General features: G+C 43.7%; 1 protein-coding gene across 1 annotated transcript in view; it reads right to left on the bottom strand.

The window, feature by feature from the left end:
- Positions 1-21,108, bottom strand: part of CPM (carboxypeptidase M) — a 29,918-nt gene extending 8,810 nt beyond the window's left edge. Inside the window, exons 1-3 of the mRNA XM_044449874.1 lie at positions 20,955-21,108; positions 12,376-12,473; positions 567-739 (exon numbers count right to left, since the gene is read on the bottom strand). Of these exons, the coding sequence (XP_044305809.1) occupies positions 567-739; positions 12,376-12,473; positions 20,955-21,108 (425 nt within the window). The remainder of the gene's footprint in view (positions 1-566; positions 740-12,375; positions 12,474-20,954) is intronic.
- Between the last annotated feature and the right edge of the window lie 313 nt (positions 21,109-21,421).

Below are 21,421 nucleotides of genomic sequence, written 5' to 3'. Positions count from 1 at the left end.
TCTGTCTAAACATGTACAGGCTTGGACACGTAAACTCTCTGCGGAGTTCTTCACTCTGCAAGGATATCAGTTTCTCTTAATCTGAACAATGTAATAGGTGCTTTGTATACTGGGGTTTCTTTATTCAACATCACAAATAAAATAGCAAAGCAGCAGGAAAAAAAACTTACTCAAAAGCACAATACACTAAAGTTAACCAATGCAGACTGGAATAATTGAGTCTTTAAAATCCAAGCTTGAAAAATAAAGTGGGAGATTTGTTTTATCCCCTTGCCTCCTACACAACAAAGCTGCAGGCAGGCAGAGAAAATTATGCTTGAATGGAGGTTGGGATCAGCCAGCCATGGGGAACAAGGAATGGAGAAACAAGACTGATGAGGCTGCCTGAACAAGGGACCACACAAGCTGCAAAGGAGAAGTCCCTAGCAGACGATATCCCATAAAGACTCCTTGTGGTTAAACCCTCCGTAGGCAGGGACAGAAGCTGAAACCCATTTTCTCTGGGTGGTTGCAATGTGAAATTCAGAAGTCTATAGGAAACTTATCTTTCCTTGCATTATTCTTACCTTCCTTCCATGGGGTAACAGTCTAATGGATCTGTGGCTTCAAATCCGTCAGGGTTCATGGAAGGCATGATGTGAATCCGAGTGCTATCAATGAGCCTTGTAATGCCTGGATCATGCTGATCATGGGTCACAAAAAAGTCTATCAAATGGAGCAGCAACTCCCGTCCAACTGCCTGTGTAAGAGCAGGAAGGTTGTTTTTTAAATGCAATTGATAGTAAGAAGCAACATCTTATTCGGCCCGAGGCATAAAAATAATACATGATGCAGACCTAATCCAGAGAACAAAATATAAGCAACTTGTTCTCATTATTTGTTTTTCATTTTTTCCAAGACAACAAGACAAAATGGCAATGCTTTTCTGATGGTTTTAACACAATTCTGAGTGATTCTGAACATCCAGGGAGCTTGTTTGTCCTTGAAAACCAGCTTCAGTCAAAAAGCCCACTGTTCCAATGACACCATCCATGTGGAAAAGTGAACAGAACAGTCCATGGAGGTCATTAGAAGCCACAACAAACTGAGCTCAAAAATGACAGTGGCTATATTTGTGATCGGGCTCGCTCACCCACGTTACATTCTCTACACCATCGTGAGCAGACATCTGGCAATACACAACCTACACACATCAGGTTAAATCTAATCTTAGTCATGCTTAGAGGAGACCCACTGAACTTAGACGGGACCATTTAGTCATGACTAAAACCCTCTGATTCCCACTCCTCTACTTTAAACATAACTAAACCTGCAAACAACCCATTGCACCAAGCGAGTTGGAGGATGAGATGATGGACTTGTACAATTACTGGCTATAACGGGGGTGCCTGAGCCCCTGCCTTGCAGGCCACCTATGGCTTTAAGACCTTCATGGTGGCTTCTCATGGGTGCTCTGACCCCTCCACTTGGAGCCGCCACCGAATTTCCACTGCGCTGCTGCCAGCTGCTAGCTTCCTCTCCTCCCTCTTCCCCAGCAATTCTCTCACACATTGCTCTTTTGCAAGAAAAAGCAATCTCTGTCAGGACGGCTGGGATGTGTGCCTGGAAATGCCCGCTGTGCCAGTGTCAGCCTTGGGTCAAAAAGGCTGTGCATGCCTGATTTGTAAGTACATCGCTTTGTCCACACTGGAGGACTTCATGAATACACCGAACAACATGCCACAAAGTCCTCTGGACCTTCCTTTATGTTCTGTTAGGTCTATTTGCATGTATTATTTTGTTGCTTATAATCCACACTACACAGCTGTCCTGTATAATGTTCTGTTCAGTATCCAAACTTTATGTTTGAAATACTGCACCCGTCCTACAAAGTTAGTCCCTTACCTGCTGCTCTATGCAGTCTGGCTTATGAGATATAGGAAGACCTTTTTTTCCTGTGATGGGTCTGCAAGAATTTTGTAAGCTATATAGCTCTTCTTTGTGCAAAATTGGTAACATCCACATGCAACTTAATGAAATTGAATGAAATGGGAAGCATATTACCACTTCAAAATCAAAGAGAGCATAATTGTGTTAATACCTCGCAACATTAAAGAGACACCATAAAAGGGACAACAAATTCCACACACATCTGCAGTCAATATATGGCAGGGTAGGCAGAAGATAAATGTGGATTTCTTGGTAGCTTTCTGGGTGAATAGCAAGGATTGGCCAAGTTTTCTCATTCTCAATTCTTTCACCAAAAGCCACAACAAAATGACTCGCCCTTCCCCAATTATTTTGTTGAAATTAAGAAACTTTGGGATAACCAGGAATGGACTTTTGCATGTGCACAGACTGTGAGCACTATATAGTTCTGGCACTGAAAAATTCCTGAACTTAGAATTCTTTAATGCTACAGGTATTTCATCTGCACCAGGCACATTTAGTAAAAACAGCAGCAACAAAGCAAATCCATCAAACCTAAAGGCAGCCCCCCCCCCCCCCCCCCGAAGGATCGTAACATTCGCTTTGCCCTCTGAGAAGATAAAAAGAAAAACAGGTTACCAAGTGGATATATGTATTCAGTGAAGAAGCTGCCACTCAGTAAATTCTCCCTTTCCCAAATTTGCAAGCAAGCTACAGTGACTCAAGCAAGAGAAGTAAATAAAAGGGAGAATGATAGAAAATCTCATGAAGCGGAGTGGTGGGAGATTCAGGATAGATAAAAGGGAGGCTTCCTTGCACCATGCATTAAGCACTATGGAATTTACTGCCACAAGTTGTAGTGGTACCACCAATGTGGTTGGCTTTAAAAGATTGGACAAATTCCTGGAGAAGCCTATCAATGACTATGGGAGCTGATGGCTACATGATACCTTCGATATCAAATGCATTATGCCTGGGCACTCCAGCTGCTGGGACCATGTGCTGGGGGTGGGGGGGGATGCATTGGCACTCACTTCTGTACTTCTGTAGGTCTCCAACAGGCAGCTGTGTGAGCAGCATGCTGGCCTAGAGGGACCTTGCTTTGGTGCAGCAGGACCCTTCTTGGGTTCTTTACCTATTAGGTGTGTGTGGGAGTGTATAGAGGTGGGAAAGTGTGGAAAATGTACAAAGAAAGGCTTTAATAGCAGTGCCACATGTTCTATCTACTTCAGGGCACATCAGAAACTGCCTCTAGCTTGTATTGCAATTTTTAAAATATTGCAAAATTTCCCCTGATTATTCACTTCTGGTGGGATGATCACTAAAGTTAGATACCCATCAGGCCAGAAAAGCAGGCTGACAAAACCATGAGTGTATAAGGGCCTGCAGATGTTTAAATGCATTTTAATTTTTGAAGTAGGATTTTTACAAGATCCTTGGAGTACAGACTGGCTTACCAAGTTATCTTACCCACTTGTGCTGCACCACCTTTCCCCAGCTTACTGTCCTTCAGATGTATGGCACTACAGCCCCCATCATATCCAGCCAGAACATTGGCTGGGAATGGTAAGAGTTGCCATCGAGCACATCCGACTACAGGCTGGGGGAAGCTGCCCTGCCCCTTGCATATGCTCTCATTCCACTGTATACAAAGAGAGAAATTAGGTATGAAAAGCCAGTGTGGCACAGCGACTAGAGTGCTGGGCTGGGACTTGGGAGATCCAGTTTCTCTTCCCCACTTGGCCATGAAACACAGTGGGCCTTGGAGCAGTTGCTGACAACTACACAGGCTTGATAAGAGGATAAAATGGAGACAAGGGCTTCCCCGGGTTCTTTACAAGACAGCAATGCGATAAGAATAATAAATGCATCATTTCAACCTTTTCCTCCTTTGCAGTCTTTTGAACATTTTCTCTAGGCAATGGCACATATACATATAGCAGCTCATATTTAAAAGCTTATTGGCTTTTAAACAGTAAATGTGAGTTCTGGGAGATTGCTACTTCCTTCGCAATGGCATCTGCTGTGTGTAAGCAATTTTTGTACTATTGTCCTTATCATGCTTTTACTTTCAGCAGAAGAATTGGGAACATAACCATTCCAACAAATGGTGAAGTGAAGGATATCATTCCTGTTTCAGTCCTAGTTGTTCCTGTAGCATTAATCCTATGCCGGACAGCAGTGGCAATGAAGCCAAGCCACAGGTTGAGAACATCACGATCCTATTATTTATTGGAGCCACAGAAGTAGTTTAGGGCTCTGCACGTAAATACAAAGCACAAGTCCATGCCTGCAAAGTTCACAATTTTTTTAAAAAATGAGACAGAGTTGGAGGGAGAATGAAAAACTTTGCATTTGCTAGGCAAGACTAAAGGCTTACAACAAAACCTATGCAACAGTTAACCTACCAGTAGGAAAGCATGAAAGGAATCAGAACCTCATCAAGAGAGAAATGCAAGAGAGGAGACATGAGCACATACAGGAGGACAAAGACAAACATCTATTTCTTTATAAATAATCACCCTTCTGCATAAGCTTGCAAGGCAACACACAATTATAAGTGTAAAACTATACAATAAAAATGAAACAGTAAAATATAAAACAGCAACAACCAGCAATTAAACCAGGCTGTAACATAAAATAGCAATTAAAATAATGATTCGATGTACTGAAATGCCTGGGCAACTAATAAGGGACAAGTCTCACACATAAGAGGCCATGACAAAGAAAGCATAGGACTGGGAATAGCACAAAGGACAGCAGGTTTGCTAAGATGATTTGTATTCGGTTAATAGAAAGACCAGCAAGAACAAAGCAGTGAAGCTAAGCAAAGCAGGACAAAACTATAAAGGGACTTTAGCATCAAAGCAGAAGTCTGTGCTTCATATGGGACAACAGAAGCAGCAACGGAGACACACAGAGGAGCAGCACAGTGGAAGTGCAGCCAAAAGGGAGCAGAAATGTTGAGAACAGAGATAAATGGTGGAACTGAAGGTTCCTTTCTTCTAGCTGAAGGAACCCTTTCCAATGGAAAAAAGCATCCTTTCATCAGGAAAAAGGAACATGTGGTCCAATCCAAAATATATTGGAGAGAACAGTTTTACTGTAATCGCAAGATAAGGACACTTTGAGAGAGAACTGACAGACCTGAGCTGGGACAGTAAGAGGACAAGAGAAAAAATGCAGGAAGATCAAATGCAGACCTTGGCTCTGAGAGGAAAACCCGAAAGAGCCATGCTACCAACTGAACGAGAAATAGGAGGCGAAAGAGTCTGGGAACAATGGGGTGGAGGAGGTCTGCCTCTTGCGTATTCCAGGGCAGCACCCAACTGTTTCATTCTGCTAGCACAGTGATGTTGCGGTGGTCTGTGCAAGCTGTGCTCAAAAGGGGCATCCAACAAAAGCTATAGCTGTGCAATTGTGACTGTGCAACCAGTGGTGCCAACGGCCACGAAACTGTTTGCACAACCATTTGCAACAGTGCAATGCACAGGCTGGCAGAGTTCCACTAGCATCAGTCATGTTTGTGAATGATTCCATTGAATACTGCTCTCCATGACAGCAACAGCTGCCTCCGAGCAGAAATAGCTGCAAGAAAATTGGAAATGCCAGCAAAAGGAAAGGCCATAGGAACCTAAGGACAGAATTGGGTGTCATCGGTGTTAGCACTTTGCATGGCATACTGCAAACTTCACAATAAGGGCTATGCGTAAAATGCTACCTGAAAACACTGTGGTGAAGCAACTGGCTCTCCAGCATGCCCTCTCTTTGCTCAGGATTCAGCATGGTGTGAATTACATGGTGCCCCGGGGAGGGACAGAGAGTGGAAGGTCTGCTTTGGGGTGGGTGACTGCCTGCTTCCATACCTCTTGAGCCTTAGGTGTGGTCAAATCGATTTTAGTTCCGCATTTGCAGAAAAGCCTATTTAATCCGGCTGAGGGTATCAGAAATTCATCCCCCCTTCTTTCTATATTGAATATACAGAATTGATTGCTGGACCTGCCTTCCCTGAAATCAAGGGATCTGCTTGTTAACTGCCTCTCCTCCCAGTTTGGGGGGATCTTCTGTCTTCCAACACATTACAGTTCACACCATTCAATAGCATCACCTGCCTCTCTGTGTAGCATTTTCAGGGGGTGGAGGGTGTGATAAACCACTAATTCAAATATCTATCCACAGTATGCCCTAGTGCATCTGGTCAGCTGGTACCAGGCTAAACAACCTGGATAGTTCTATCTAGCCTTTTATCACTTCTTTGTCCTCCAAGATATGAAAATATCTCTTTTCTTTAGTAGGCTGACTAGTTCCAGACACCTTGGGCTTTTGAGTTACAAATGAAGAGTAATTAAGAAGGTGGATCCAGCTACCAACTAATTTTCTGATTTGCTGGCTTGACCACAGATATCAGAAAAGGGAGATATCATGTTATTGGACTGACTAACTACCAATCTCTGCCAAGGGGATGACTTTCACTAAGTCAGGAGATATCCAAAAACAGGTCCCCTCAATCTTTCCTGAGCTTCCTGCATACAATCTCAACAGAAGCCTAAATCTCTCTCTCTCTCAGACCATCCTCCCTGCAATAAAGGTGCTCTGGGATCCAAGATTATACACAAGTAGCTAACATGACTAATAAATTAAACTGACTTTTGATGTTTATTTAAAAGCATTCACATGTACAAGATTGTTGCCATCTCTGTTTTTTCTCCTTATATCTCTCCACCCACCCTGCAACTCCTTTTTTATTTGTCATTTGGGTATGTTTTTTTAAAAGGGTGTTTCACTGTTTTGCTTTCCACTTGAAAAGCCACATGGGTAGAAAACCACTGCTAGTGATTTAACTTTTTAAAAGGAGTTGCTTCTGTTCTCTCCTTCTGGGCTTTGGAATGGAAAATCCAAGCATCTTTCATTTTCCTTTCTTCCAGGTCCTTGGCAATGCAGCTGGACAGCCAAGGACAGTGATGGCGAACCTATGGCATGCGTGCCACAGCAGACACGCAGAGTGCTCTCTGTCGGCATGCAAGCCAGGTCGCCCCAACATCGCCCCAGCAGTCGAGCATCGGATAACAGCGCACGTAGGGGCCATGCGCATGCTCGGAAAGGAGTGCCAGGTGATGACGTCATGAGCCGTGACTGATTAGCTGCAACTCATCCAAGCCTTCGCATGGCCGGCCAGTGCGCTGCCAAGGATATATATATATGTTTGCTTGGACTGGCGGTGAGGTGTTTTTTCTAAACTAAAACCTCAGTTTTCAGGTTCTACTGCAGTGTTGGCACTTTGTGATAAATAAGCGGGTTTTGGGTTGCAGTGCGGGCACTCGGTCTCTAAAAGGTTCACTATCACTGGATTAGGGTTATTAAAACGAGGTGTCCTGGCATGATTTTGATGGTTGGAATGTGTTTAGAATGGGCAGAAATGATGAGCTGTGCAGAAAATGCTACTCAAGGAAGGCTTTCTCAAAATCACCCTCCTTTCTATGGAACTTTAGCCCTATATTACAGTTAGGGTTGGGAATCAGGGCAGTTTAGGGTTACAAAAATGAGGAGTCCTAGCATGAGTTGGATGGTTGGAATGTGCTTAGAACGGGCAGAAATGATGAGCAGTGCAGAAAATGCTACTCAAGGAAGGCTTTTCCAAAATCGCCCCTTTCAAGGGTGTTTTACCCCTAGATTAGTGTTAGGGGAGTGCAGCAGGGTAGAGTTAGGGCACTGGTGGTGAACTTATGGCACACGTGCCACAGCCGGCATGCAGAGCCCTCTGTGTTGGCACACGAGCCAATTCACGCCAGCATCGCTCCAGCAGCTGAGCATCAGGTAACAGCACACATGCTCAGGAGTAGCGGTGCCAGGGATGACATCATGAGCCACGATTCATTAGCCACGACTCATCCAAGCCTTCACATGGCCGGTCAGTGCACTGCCAAGGATATTTATACATTTGCTTGGACTGGCTGTGAGTTGTTTTTTCTAAACTAAAACCTTAGTTTTCAGGTTTTATTGTAGTATTGGCACTTTGCAATAAATGTGGGTTTTGGGTTGCAGTTTGGGCACTCGGTCTCTAAAAGTTTTGCCATCACTGGCCTAGGATGTATGAGAAGGTACGTCCTGACTTGTGACAGCCTATCAGAAATCTTTTTCCTGGGAACCCACAAGAAGGAGTCTCCCAGAGGGAATGTTAATCCCCACTCCCAGGTTAAAACAGAGTGGCTACAGCAGGCAGTGCATTATCTAGCTTAAATCTGAATTCTACCACAAAAAAGGACTGGAAGCCAAGAACATGAAAGAGTTTCCTGCAACTGTGTCACTGTTCAACTTGCTTTGCACGTTACCTTTTCACATACGTACCTATCGAAAAAGCAAAAAGAAAGGGATAAAAATCATATTCTGAAAACACTTTTAATAGTACGAAACAGTAATAATTAACTAACTCTCAGGAGAGAGGCAAGCCCTTCCCAGATGGTTTGCAGTGGTTGTTTTCTTCAAGAAGGGGTGATAAGCGGTCTTCAAAGGCTATGCTCACACTGGCTCTGTCAGCTGCTGCTATAAAGAATGGATCTTTGTCAGCAAGGTAGAGCCCACTGTCAACAACAATCTGGGACAATAGTATTGCTGTGCCGCTGTCGAGAAAGAGCTAAAGAGAATACCAAGGGGGGAGGTGTTTAAAAAAATCAGATTAAAGCTGACTGACTGGAGTACACAACTAAATACCCCATTTTCATACTGGGGCTCCCTTTTTCAAGACTGAATGGAAGAGAGAAACCCTTCAGATGCTTCTTGTAAGAGAACAAAGTGGCATTCCCCAAGCCACTTGTTAAAATAGGACATTCTTGAAGGGTAGGTTGTTGTTGAATTACTGTGGCATCTGCCTCTATAAATTTACCTCCTCAGCCCTTTTTGGAAAGCTAGCCAGCCAAAATACTCACACTCTCGGCTGCCTGTAAACTATTTCCTACTCTGTGCAGAAAGAACCCTTTTCTCCTCACTCGAAGCAAGCCACCAAAGCTTGGCATTTGCCTCACTTGCGCCCCCCCCCATATCATTGTTCTGCAGCCTGTCATATTTCCTTGAGTCCCAGGGGAGCTTCCAGATGTCGAAAAGGCATTGTGCAGCTATTCTGCCTTCCCCTTCTTAATGGATCCTTTGTACAAAGTAGAACAAAGTAGATAGAAGAACCACTGGGAAAGCAACAGAGCTTTTCGATGGGAGATTGTGCTGCCTGGACTTCCTTGCGAAGTTATGTCACTGAGGCAAGGTGACTGCACAATCAAAGCTTTATCTGGAAGCATCCCTGTAATGGGGTTCATGCAGCTGGTTGTGTACTACGCCAAACATGCTGGATTTTTTTAAACAAGGCAACACTAAATTTCTAGGGTTCTGCTCATTTCTAGGGTTGTTCTAGGTGCCTTCTGTTGCGCTGGCAGTTGATCTTGCTGGTACAATAGAATGAATGAAAGCACCCTGCTATTTAGCATCTAGATTTTCTTAAAGATCCTGATTCCAGTCCTCAGCATTGCAGAGAAAGACTGTAAAACAGGTAGACATCCACTATGATGGAGCAGTCTGTGCGCATTTGATGTGCGCGTACACCAGACTCCTACACACTTGAAGATCTCTCACTTGTTTCAATTAACATGGATCCTCTCCTTAAAATGAATAAAATGTCCAGTGCAGACATGCATTGCTCCAATCCAGAAATCTCTGGGTGTGGAGATTAGCTAAAGTCCAACAAGTCTTGTATGTAATCGAGTCTTGCTGTAGGCTATGAAAACAAAGCGTGAATACAAAGCTGTTCCACAGCAGACATTGGGAGAACTCTGTCAGAGCTTGTTTTAATCATTTGTTGGATAATGGCCATGGGCTGGAGGAGGCCCAAAACTATAAAAGGGCTTTTCAGGACTCCCAGTGATAATTTAATTGCTTTAATAATTCACACCATACTGTATATTGATGGTTTGAATGTCTAGTTCTACTCTCAGTACTGTTTCCATGGCTTATCCATCTTGGTAATCTAGTCCCAATTCCTTTGCCTGCATCTTCTTCTCTGTTGTCACATTCCTTGCAGGAGAATCCCAATGTATGCAGAGTATTTCTCTGACCACTGTGTACATGTGCAAAATAGTCTACGTCCCCTTCCAGCATTAAGAGTAACTATTATGCTTTTTCTACCTGTAGAATGCATTACTTCAGTCAGGTAATTTGAATTTAGATTGAAACTTGAGAGTGATCTAGGACAGAGAGAAAGACCCTATTGTGCAGCTAAAATGCTCAATGTATAAATTGTTTCCTTTTTTCTGGACATATTAAAGTTATTTTTCACCCAAATATTTCTCACCAAACATATACACACCAGAGTGCTCAGTACATGTTAGAATCTACCACTCAGTTCTTTCTCCTGACACTAAGAATCATGTAAACATTTGTCAAACAATCTTTATATCCATGCCCAGAGTATTAGCTTTACCAAATTTATTTGTGATGGTTGTAATGTTCTGTAAACAATTCTCATTGGATTAAAAAAAGGTGCACTTCATCTATAACCATTCTTTTATAGAACAAATACCTTTTAAAATGAATATTCAAATGGATCAAAAAATATCAGTGGATCCTGACAAGGCAAAAGCATTAAGTGGGATAAACATTTTTTCCTCTGTAACAAAAACATTGTTGCTCAAATGCATGTATAATGCAATATGGAGATCATTAACATTATTTCTGTATAATCTGGCTGTAATTCATGCTCACAGTCCAGCACACTTAGAAAAGACTAGAACGAAGAGATGCCACAAACAAATCAATCATTTCACATTCACCTCAGATTCACTGCTAGTAACAAACTCTCCTGTTCACTTTCATGTTCATGCTAAGCCACCCCGAGAATAAGCCATGGTAGGTTATTTGCTGAATAACCCATGATGGTGTTGACAGAGGAACACCTTCTCCAAAGCTTGCTGTGACCTCTCCCAACTCATTCTCCTTCCCACTCCTGACATGAATCCCAGAAGCCCCTGTAGGAAAACTCCCCTTCCACAGTCCTTTGCACCCTCACTATTGGTCTACTGAGTAAATCTACATTTGACTCACCTTGCTGATTCACAACAGAAATATTTCACATTTTTCCCCCACTTTTTGGCAGATTGATAACAGCCTGTACTAGTTTTTCCAGCAAGACCTCATTTTCCCATCGGTGGTTGTTTTTGTTTTTCACTTTATCTGTGGACACAATGATGCTTTGTTCACCTGCCCAAGAAATGCTCATTGCTCATCGTTTTTCTCTGCCGCTCTCTGACCACCACCAAAATAGCTCTTGCTCACGGTTCCTTTTCCCACACCCTCACTTTCAGTGTGCCAGCTATCTAGAGGAAGTATGAACTCTCGCTGCTTCTTCACCAGCTCATCTCCCCACCCCGCCTAACAAAGAAGCTGCTTTTGCTCACCTTTTGAACTTTGCTCCCACCTCTGCTGCTCTCTGTCAGCTGGAGAAATGGCTATCCCCCCCCACCCCCCCCCCCCCCCCCAACCTACACACAATCTCTGACAGCCTGAGAAGTAGTTTGAGTTCTGGGACCCCCTTTGGCACTTGCCTCCCCCACAGCTGGCCTCCAACAGCACAATAAGCATTTCTACCCAAGCCTCCCTCCTCTCTGACCTGCCATCGTCACTACACTTTCTGCGTGGTTCCTCCTCACACTGCACCCTCCTCCATGAAGCTGTTCCCTAGCATTTATATCCCTTTTGCAGCAGTAGGTATAACTGTGCAGCCAGGCTACACAGACTGTGAATGGCGCTGAGAAAACACTGCTGGCTACTGACAGCTAGACAAACAAGCCATTCCTAGTTCAAATCAAGCCAGAAGTTGCCCTGGAAGCAAAAAATATGGGAGTGGGGCTGTGGTACTTCAGACACATCATGAGAAGATAGGGCTCGCTGGGGATGACAATAATGCTAGGGAAAATCGAAGGCAGACGAAGAGGAAGGCCAAATATGAGATGCACTGATTGCTGAAAGAAAGCCGCAGCCTTGAGTCTATATGTAAAGGCTGAGCAGGGTGGTCAAGGACAGGGGCTTTTTGAGGGCCCTCATTCATCGTGTTGCCATAAGTCAGAGATGACTTGGTGGCATGGAACAAGAAAGGACACTATAAGGAGTCTGAATATGATGTTCCTTTGGGACCGAGGTCAACTGCGGGTAAGTGGAAACATGGTAACAGAGCCAGTGGATATGGAAGTCCTGCTGAATGTAGAAGATCTCTTTCTCCCACGACACTTTACTTCCCTAAAGAAACAAAAACTATGCCAGCACTTTCAGGACTGAAGTTGGCAAGACTTAAATGAGACAGGGCTCTCATTTTCTTTCCATTTTTTTTAATTAAAGGGTTTTCCCCAATGTGTATACAAACTGGGCTGATTCCAAAGCACCTGATAAACAATGCTGTAAAGGAAACCACAACAAGTGAACTTGTAGACGTACCTCATCCCCATGCATATTAGCAACATACTTGAACTCTGGTATGCCAATCTTATGTTGGGTTGGAAACCTTCCCAGAGCAAGAACCCACAGGTCTCTACCTTTAAGTGGAAAAGAAATGGTTTTTTATACACAATGGTAAAATAATACAAAATAAAACAATGGAAGGTAGGAACAAACTCCTATGACTTCCTTGGCTTAATTTATTCCCCAGGCCACCCTTCCACCACCTCCAGTTTGCAGAATAGTGGATATTAGATCAATAGAATATCCTGGTTGATAACAGCCACACAATTCACCACACAGTTATACACACCAGAATCCCAGTGAAGTCAAGAGGATATAAGCATGCATAATTATGGAAAGGAGTATAGCTCAAATTCACACACACACACACACACACATCTAAGAATGAAATGTAAGCAGTATCATTAAAAATCTTTAGAAAGTTTTATGCAGTCTTAAAACTAAGAAACCTTTAAAGAAAATGTTACATTTTTAAAACTTAAAAAATCTGCCACAAAAGAAGCAAAAGCAATAAGAGGAAACCAAAACATGTAGTTAAATCATTTGAAACCTGTCTCTGTTGTATCCCAGCATAATCCAATGAGCAACTCTTTTAACCTGGAAGATAATGAGCATCTGATGGAACGAAGGAGATGCTTGCCTTCCTCTCCAAAATACTTAAGACAGCCCAATCTGGCCATCTAAGTGGTTTACCCCTCCTTGCCAGGAGCTATGAAGCAGCACTGGGACTCCTTACAACCGGGGGGGGGGGGGCTTGCTCATCCCCTTCCTACCCCCTGCCCCCTGCTTTGGCTACTGTTGCATTTGCAGCACGCTTGGAGCTGCAGCAGGCCTGGCCAAGGCAGTGGGAGGGGGCTCCGAATTCGAAGCCTGAACTCCGGCCTCAGAGAGCTTTTTCAAGGTCAGGGCGGGGGCTCCCAATTTTCGTGTGGCTGTCTAGACAGCATCTAGCAGCCATAGAATTGTGCCCTGGGTCACTTGTATATGTGTTTAAAGGTTTGTATTGGGATCTGGAGTTCACTTGAATGCCACACTGTTAAGTCGTTTTAGTTCATACAATGCTTAGCTGTTGATTTCAAAAGATCTGAAGTGGGAAACCTAAACACCATGTACTTACAAACATTAGAACAAACTTTGTTTTCATTCCTGGCAGTATAAAAAGCACTGAAAACAGAAAAAGTCTATCTAGCATTTTTTAAAAAGAAAAGTTCTATCCAAAAATAACTATAGATAGTTGTTCATACAGTAAGAATGTTTTGCTGGTGTAACACAGAATGTTTCAACTTCCCTAACCTTTCAACTATTTAAAAAGTTACATTATTAACTTTCCACTGCTTAAATCTCAATGAAGATAACTTTCCACAAATCAACTTAGCCATCAGAACTTCCAATGATATTTGATTAGATTATTTTTACATCCTGCCTTTTTCCTGGAAGGAATCCAAGGCAGCTAATCTAGGCATCCTCTCTTCTCCATTTTATCCTCACAACAATCCTGTGAAGTAGGTTAGTCTGACAGCCAGAGTTACCCAGTCAGTCAGATGGACAAGAAGGGACTAGAATCCAGATCTCCCAAGTCCCCGTCCAACACTCTCACCACCGTGCCATATCTGCTGTCTGATCGTTCTCACTATAATACCTGTTTCAAAATGTATTGAACATTTAACCCAAAACCAGGAAATTCTTGCATTAAGCAGTTTAGACTAACATAGAGATGGCCACAGGGACAGGGCTGAATTGGTTCTGTGAGTGCTACACAGTGGCCTGAAATCCAAATAATCCCAGAAGGCATACCAATAAGCAAACTTCATTTATATTAATAATAGGTGCTTGCCAGGAGAGTGGAAGAGAACATTACGAGTGACTAAGCACACAATCTTTTTCCTGATTAGACAGAAAAAAGGTTCTACAACTCCCGGGTTTCCCCAGCCAGCAGGTTGCAGGACTTCTTTCTGCCTAAACATGCAGAGGATTGTGCTCCAGATGGTTTCAGGGCAGCCTTGCCTACCCCTTTGCTCTCACAGGGTTTTGGATTTCAACTCCCATTGATCCCAGCTGCATGGCCAATGGTCCGTAATGCTGGGAGTTGTAATCCAAGACTTGTGGAGGACACAGGGGCAGAAAAGGCTGCTTTAGGGTTAAACGAGACAGTATATGAAACATGCCATTGGAAAGAATGCCAGGGTTTAATGGGAGGCACGGCCATGTGTGTGCGTGTGGGCATTGATTTTCCCCAAGGCTGCCAGGTATGGAAGACCCATGACACCTGCAAAAGTAACCCCTCCTCTCTCCCATTGTGCTTCTCAACCTTGGAAAGTTGTGCTTCAAAGGCTAATTATGGCAAGCACCATGATTTTCATTGGGAGTGGAGCTCCCTCCCACGTGCCACGATCCATGTGAAATCCCCCTCCATGCCTATTCTTTTTTAAACAAATGTGTTTTCTAATGACACATTAGGTGCTGTGTTAAGGTTGGGCTTTCATTTTAGTTCTGTTTTTATCCTTTCATTTCTGACTTAATGTGGTTAAAATATCTCACCCAAAAATAGCCCAAGGTGTCACAAGGCAAGAAAGAAAACAAAGCAAAAATAGAGAGGCTGAATAAATTTGTATCGATTGAGTATGTGTTGCAGCTGAATTGTAGGTTGTTGAATCATGGGTTGTTGTGTTGTGTGAACCTAGCCACACTAACAAAACCATGGTTTCTTAACCACAGACAACTTATGAAGAAAACCCATGCTTTGTTGATGGGCTGGGAACTGTAGGCAGACATGTGCCAAAATAGGGAAATCCAGCTCATTTCAGTTCAGTGGATTCCTCTCCACTTCTGATCCAGTGACAGGAGTAGACCAAGTTGAGGGAGTCTTCATGGACTGAGATCTGTGCGTATTTTTAACCACTAACAAAATCAGCAGAAAGAAGAAGGCTTAATGACTTTAATGCCATTCAAGCATCCTTTCTCACCTCCCTCTATTTTGTTTAAGATGCAGTCTAAGGAAGAGTTCTGAAGAACATGAAAGAATTCAGAAAGACCTTGCTCCATCTTTTGTAGCATTTGGTTGATCCTAATCGATGTACTGCACTACTGCAAATGTTGCTTCATCACCACCACTTCACGGACCAACTCATTTAACTATAGGCATCAACATGAACTTTGTTGAAAATATTAGGATAATAAGGAAGGATCAGCTTGTGATGATGTTTCATAATCAACACTGGTAATATAAAAATTCACCCAGCACGCCAATGCTAAATACGAGAACATATATCTCATAAAAATGAAACAAAATATACTGAGGATCACAGCTTTCTTCCTTGTAATTACATGCCACCACAAGATGATATATGAGGAACTCTTGAGACATTTCCAAGCATGATGTCTACTAACCAGTAATAAGATGTGGTGAATCACGCATGTAAACCCAGCAGTAACAAGGAGAAACTCTAAAGATGTCCCATGTTGAAAGAGTTAATCAGCCAGGCAGACCTTGTATGTAGCAGAGTCATAGGACTCTTCAAAAGTTATCAAGGTCAGATTGTAATTGTTGCCTGAATCGATGTAAGGGCCGGAAAAAGAATGTTCTCTTTCTCTTGCAAAATAAGTATAACTAATATTTATAGGCAGTAGAAAGCTATAGATTTTAACCTCAAAGTACTAAATTAAGCTGAGTAATCTTCAAAGTATATCCGACTTCTTAAACCATGTCTAGACTAAGATAACAGAGGTCTGTTAAAGATAGGTTAAAGAATCTTCCTTCCTAGGGCCTTTTCTGGAGCCCGTATCTCCCAGTGAATCAGTTCAGTCCAAACTCCACTGAGCATGGAGGATTAATGGAAAGGGGTGCCCCAAACAAGGTTCCTTCACCCACTGATACCTGGATCCAGATGCCCATAATGCATACATATAGGAGTGGTGAATGCAGGACATCCCCCCACATGGGGGCTGGTAGCTCCCCAGCCCCTGAACACACAAGATTGTTCAAATGTTATAAATATAATACAATTTAAATGTTATATTCTATTTTATTTTGTGTTCCTTTTATTGTAAAATGATCCTGAGATGCTTCTGGTGGGCAGTATATAAAAGCTTTGAATAAATAAATAATGAATGGTCATGTGTGTATTAATACACTGTTGCTGTTGCATCTCTTTACATATGCCACTGTAATAAGAAATTAAGTACACGCACTCTTGATCCCTTACATCTGTAAATGTATGGCTTTGCAGAATGGATGCATTTCTGTTTCCTTTCCTATTCTCCTTGCCTTAATCTCTTTTCTCTGTTGCCCAAGCAGATGAATTTATTTGTTAGTGTAGCATCTTCAGCTTCACTCACTCTCTACACTGCTTATCAGTTCCATTTCAAGCTGAGAAAACTCTGGTCCAGAACAAGCAATGGGTACAGGTGAGTCTGTGGGCACAGGATGGGGAACCTGGGCAAGAGGATGTGTTGCGCTCAGGCCCTGCTTTTGGAATCCCATGGACAAATGCCTGGCCACTCCGTCAACAGGATGCTGGACTAGATGCACCCTTGGTTTGATCCGGCATGGCTCATCTTAAGTGAAACACACAGTAAGCGCAGGCTGTCATACCTTATTTTTCAGTTCCTCTGTGGGCAATGAATCATTAGGGCTTGTCAATGTTTGCCTAGGAAGAAAAACTTATAGAAGTCTCTATCCCATATTTATTCCACCTCACATGGGTGACTGAAGTGCAGAGGCCCAGACAGCTATGGATGCATATAGTGTGGAAAAATTTCTATGGAAAAATACAGTGTCAGAAAATTATCCATCCCATATCACTGGGGTCAATCCTTTCTGAAGTAGCTCTGCTTTAAGCTTAGACTGTCCCATTATATTGATAATAGTACAGCATCTTATAATTCAATTGCATTAGCTAACTTGATTTTTTAAATCATTGGTCTAAGCGCAGGCATGATAGAGGCAAATCAGTGTTTTCTTAAAATAATGTTTGCTTGATGCCTTCAGATGGAGGCCTGAAGTGCTTGCCCATCAAATCTTGATTACACCATCTTTCTCCTTCCCAGGGCCTAGGCAGAATGTGCAAGTTGTTTAGGGTAGGCTAACCAGTCTAGTCTCTTGATTGAAGTTATGCAATGAATGGCAAGGGGACAATGTGATCTCGCTGATCCACTGTAAATTTGCAGGAGAGTTACTGATTTACAGCTTCTTCACTGGGAAGCCTTTCGTGCAGAAACATGACAATAAGCTGTAACCACTCCACAATTGCTGTTTCATTTTAGCAGAAGTACCAAATCTCTCAATGACCTGTCACCAGGACTCTTAGAAAAACACAGGCATTCTCCTCTAGTTCTTGGCTCATTAAACAGGGGACATTTTCACAGTGCAGAGTTTAGTCCTCCTTTTTAAAGGTTCAGCTACAGTTGACACTAGCATCTGAGATGTGCAACTTTATAACACTAAGGGCAAGTTTAGGGTTACTCCTAATCCCTCCTCTCCTTGAGCTGACATGTATAAGCAAATACATTAATCCACAAATTGGAAGAATGTTAGTTTAGCAAAGGCCTGTAGTATATACTTTACAGAAGCTGAACAGCACTTCTGTCCGGCAAAGCATATTGCAGGTTTTTGCCAAGAAAATTAATTAAAGTGTGTTCTAAAATTCCATGTTTTGGCTGCAATCTTGACAATGAACAATAATTTGAGGATGAATTAGGTTGTTTAAAAATCACCAAATAGGCATTTATTATCTATGCATTTTCACTGTGGAAGAAAACATATTGTAGTTAATGTGTCACTAGGATATAGTAAACACAATACTTACTCTGTTTGATAACCTAAGCCATGCTTGCTATATAAACACAAATTGATAGATACCCATGCTTGAAAGAATTCCAGTTTACAATGTTAGCCTTTTATTTGTGAATTGTTGCTTTATCGGGGGCCACTACCAAGAGTGAGATAAACTGTTTATCCAAGAGAGTTTATCTGTATGTAACTAGAACTTCCTTTCCGACCTTGTATGTTCAACATGGCAAGATCTGAAGTGTGGCTTGTAGACTCGGAGGGCAGGGCAGACACACCCAGCCTCCTCCCAGTACACCCTTGGAGCCTTATGCCTTCGAACAAATACGTAACGACCCTGGTCTAATCCTACAGTGAACGCAAGATGGTATTTCTGTGTGTGTGCTACCAGGACCTCAACAGGCGTGAAACAGCAAGTAGAAGGATCCGCGTCACCATTAACCAGCACTTCAGAATCCTCAGGGTATGTTGTTGCTGTTGTTATCTGCCACCAAGTCATCTCAGACTAAGAGAGACCCCTCAATGTACATCACATCTGAAATCAGTGGACCCTACTTTTAAGTTATTCAAAACCAGGGGCAAGATCCAGTGCTGCTGCTCCACGTATACCATCGGCACAGCACCCGCGTAAGCGGCTACTAGCGCAACTCCAACAACGTACGTGGGAGAAATGGATTTTCTGGGGGAACCGATTGCTCCAGCAAATGCTACTGGTGCTGCAGTAGAGGTTGCTAACAGAGGTGTCTTCTACAGCTCCATTTCAGTTAAAACTATCCAGAGACCATTAGTTATTGGGAAGATTAGAAGAGTACTAAATAAATAATAATAAATAAATGAAACAAACACACATTGGTAAATAAGTTCTGGATCTCCCAATGCAAAGTATGGTTTGATCCTTATGCATCTCCTTGCTGGTCCAACACACATTTACTCGAAAATAATAAGTGCAACATTAATTCAGTAAAAGATGCATGCTTTAGGTAGGCTGCTCCTGCGGTGGAACAGTGGTCTTCAGCATGTACACCCCTCACTGTCAGGATTTTTAGAGTGATACCTGGTGGTGTGCTAGAGAAGGCATCGTTGTCCACCTTGCAAGTATTTATAGGACTGACACAGAATGTATAAGTGTTTGCAGGATTAGGACCAATGCAATCATGCAGATCAGCTGGGTTCTAGCAAAGGCATCTCAGCCCTGCCCAGCTGTGCTATAATAATATGAGTCTTTGTGGTGGCTGCTTTGGGTTCCTGATATGGCCACTGTCTCCAGTCCTGCAGTGCCTTTACCTGTGTCTTGACTGTTCCCAACTCTGTCTCTGCCTGCAGTGCCTTGCCAGGTACCTTACGCTGGCTTATTCCTGATTCTGCCTTTGCCTCTGGTTCTGCCATGCCTTTTTAGTATCTGGCCCTTGCCTATTCCTGGCTCTGCCTGCTCCTCTAGACTTGCTGTGTCTTGCAAAGTTTTCCCTATACCATTGTCATGTCTGGTTCTGGTGTTTCAGCTGAGGACACCTGACGCTAATGTCCTAGAGGTGCTATCTAGAGGCCTTCCCTCAAAACCATTCAGAAGTTTTTCCACATTCAAATGGGATTGTAAGAAGTCACTTGCTTCTAAGCATGCCTGTCTGTAGTTAATCCATTCTTTTTTTTTTTTTTTAAGTTCAACAAATGTGTTGTGAAGGGAAGGTGATGCCTGCCTGCAATGATATCATGGGCTTAAGTCAGTAAAGCTTCTGACACTCAGTTCTGCCTAGCATCTCAAACAGCAGTAAACATCCTCACTGGTGGAATAAATTAATACCTTGTAGCTAAGAAATAGATATTTTCAGCATTCAGGAAATTTTATTTCCCCTGCAACAAATGTGCAGGAAAGCTATTATTTCATTTCTATGCTGCCCCACAGCCAAAGCTCTCTGGGCAGTTTACACAATCCATCAAAACAAATGGTAAAAATACAATAAAATATCATAAAAATCAAGAAAAACATTTAAAACAGCTAAAAACGGATGATAAAAACAGACAGTACAAAGAATGACAAGAAGAGTGATTTTGTGAAACAGCAGGTGATCCCCCTGGATGGCTAAGTAAGAGGTAAGCGAGCATGCTATGTTAAGTTTATATAGAACTTTTCTATCAATTCGAAAGAAATTGGTTCTGATCCAGAGAGCGCTGAAAATAGCACTATTGAGTTCAGCTGGGCTTCGGCTTGGCTAACTTCCTCTAAATTGCAGCAGCTATGAGGAGGAAGTAAGGGTGCTTCCAGGGGATCAGCTCCTAGTGCTACCACTGAAAAGACACAGTGCAGCTTTTGTGCAAGAGATTTTGTGTGTGTGGAAAGAAAAAAGACATGGTGAGAAAATATGCCCCAAGTGCCAGAGCTGAACCAGCTGGAAAGTTGTGCAGATGAGACAGGGTGTTTGCATAATAAAAGCCGTGTGCAACTGGCTTTTATTGCGCTGTCGCCCTGCTCCATTCACAGAATTTTATGGCGGAGTTGTAATCTCCAGCTCTTCAGCTCTCCTTTCCCACCACGGCTGCGGTCTTTTTTCCTGCCTCAGCCCATGCATTCATCAGAACGGGGCGCCTTTCAGTGTGTAGGTCTCGGAGGCGCCGGGAAGCACCCAAGTCCCGCTGGTTCGGTGACATTTCCTTCCATCAGAGCGCGCCTGGCGCCGGTGCGCGGCTGCGCGGCTGCGGTGCGTCCCTCTGCCGGATCCCGGCGCTCTGCTCCGCGGACGCGCCGCGCGAGGGAGCGCACGGAGACCAGCCCTACCTTTCACGGACTTGCCAATGCTGTACAAGTGAGTGATGGACGAGTAATTCCGGTGCACGTCCTTCAGGAAAGTTTCCAATTCCTCCGTGTGGTGGTAGCTGAAGTCCAAGCCGGCCACCAAAGGGAGCAGGAAGAGGAGGCTGGGGCTGCCCATCTCCTGGAAGGAAGCGGAGCGAAGGAATCAGGAGGGGCGCGGGGAGAAGAGCCGGGAGAAGGCGGCGTGCGCGCCTTCTTCCCTCGGTGCAAAACGGCCCCCCGGGCTCCGCTGGCCGCGCCGAGTCGCTCAGCGCCACGCGAAGGCGCCGCCCGCCTTTGGCCCCGCGGCCGCCTGTGCGCAGCGCCCTCGCAGCTCGCGGTGGGCTGCGGCTTGCCGCCGCGAGGGGCGCCGGGCGCGCGTGCGAAGCCGAGAGGCGCTGCGCCAGCCCCCGGCCGGGCCGGGCCGGGCCCTTGCTCCAGGCCTGGCGCGT

Source organism: Varanus komodoensis, unplaced genomic scaffold (assembly GCF_004798865.1).
Source record: "Varanus komodoensis strain SLA01 unplaced genomic scaffold, ASM479886v1 scaffold61, whole genome shotgun sequence".
Lineage (NCBI taxonomy): Eukaryota > Metazoa > Chordata > Lepidosauria > Squamata > Varanidae > Varanus > Varanus komodoensis.
This window is presented reverse-complemented; position numbering and strand designations above follow the sequence as displayed.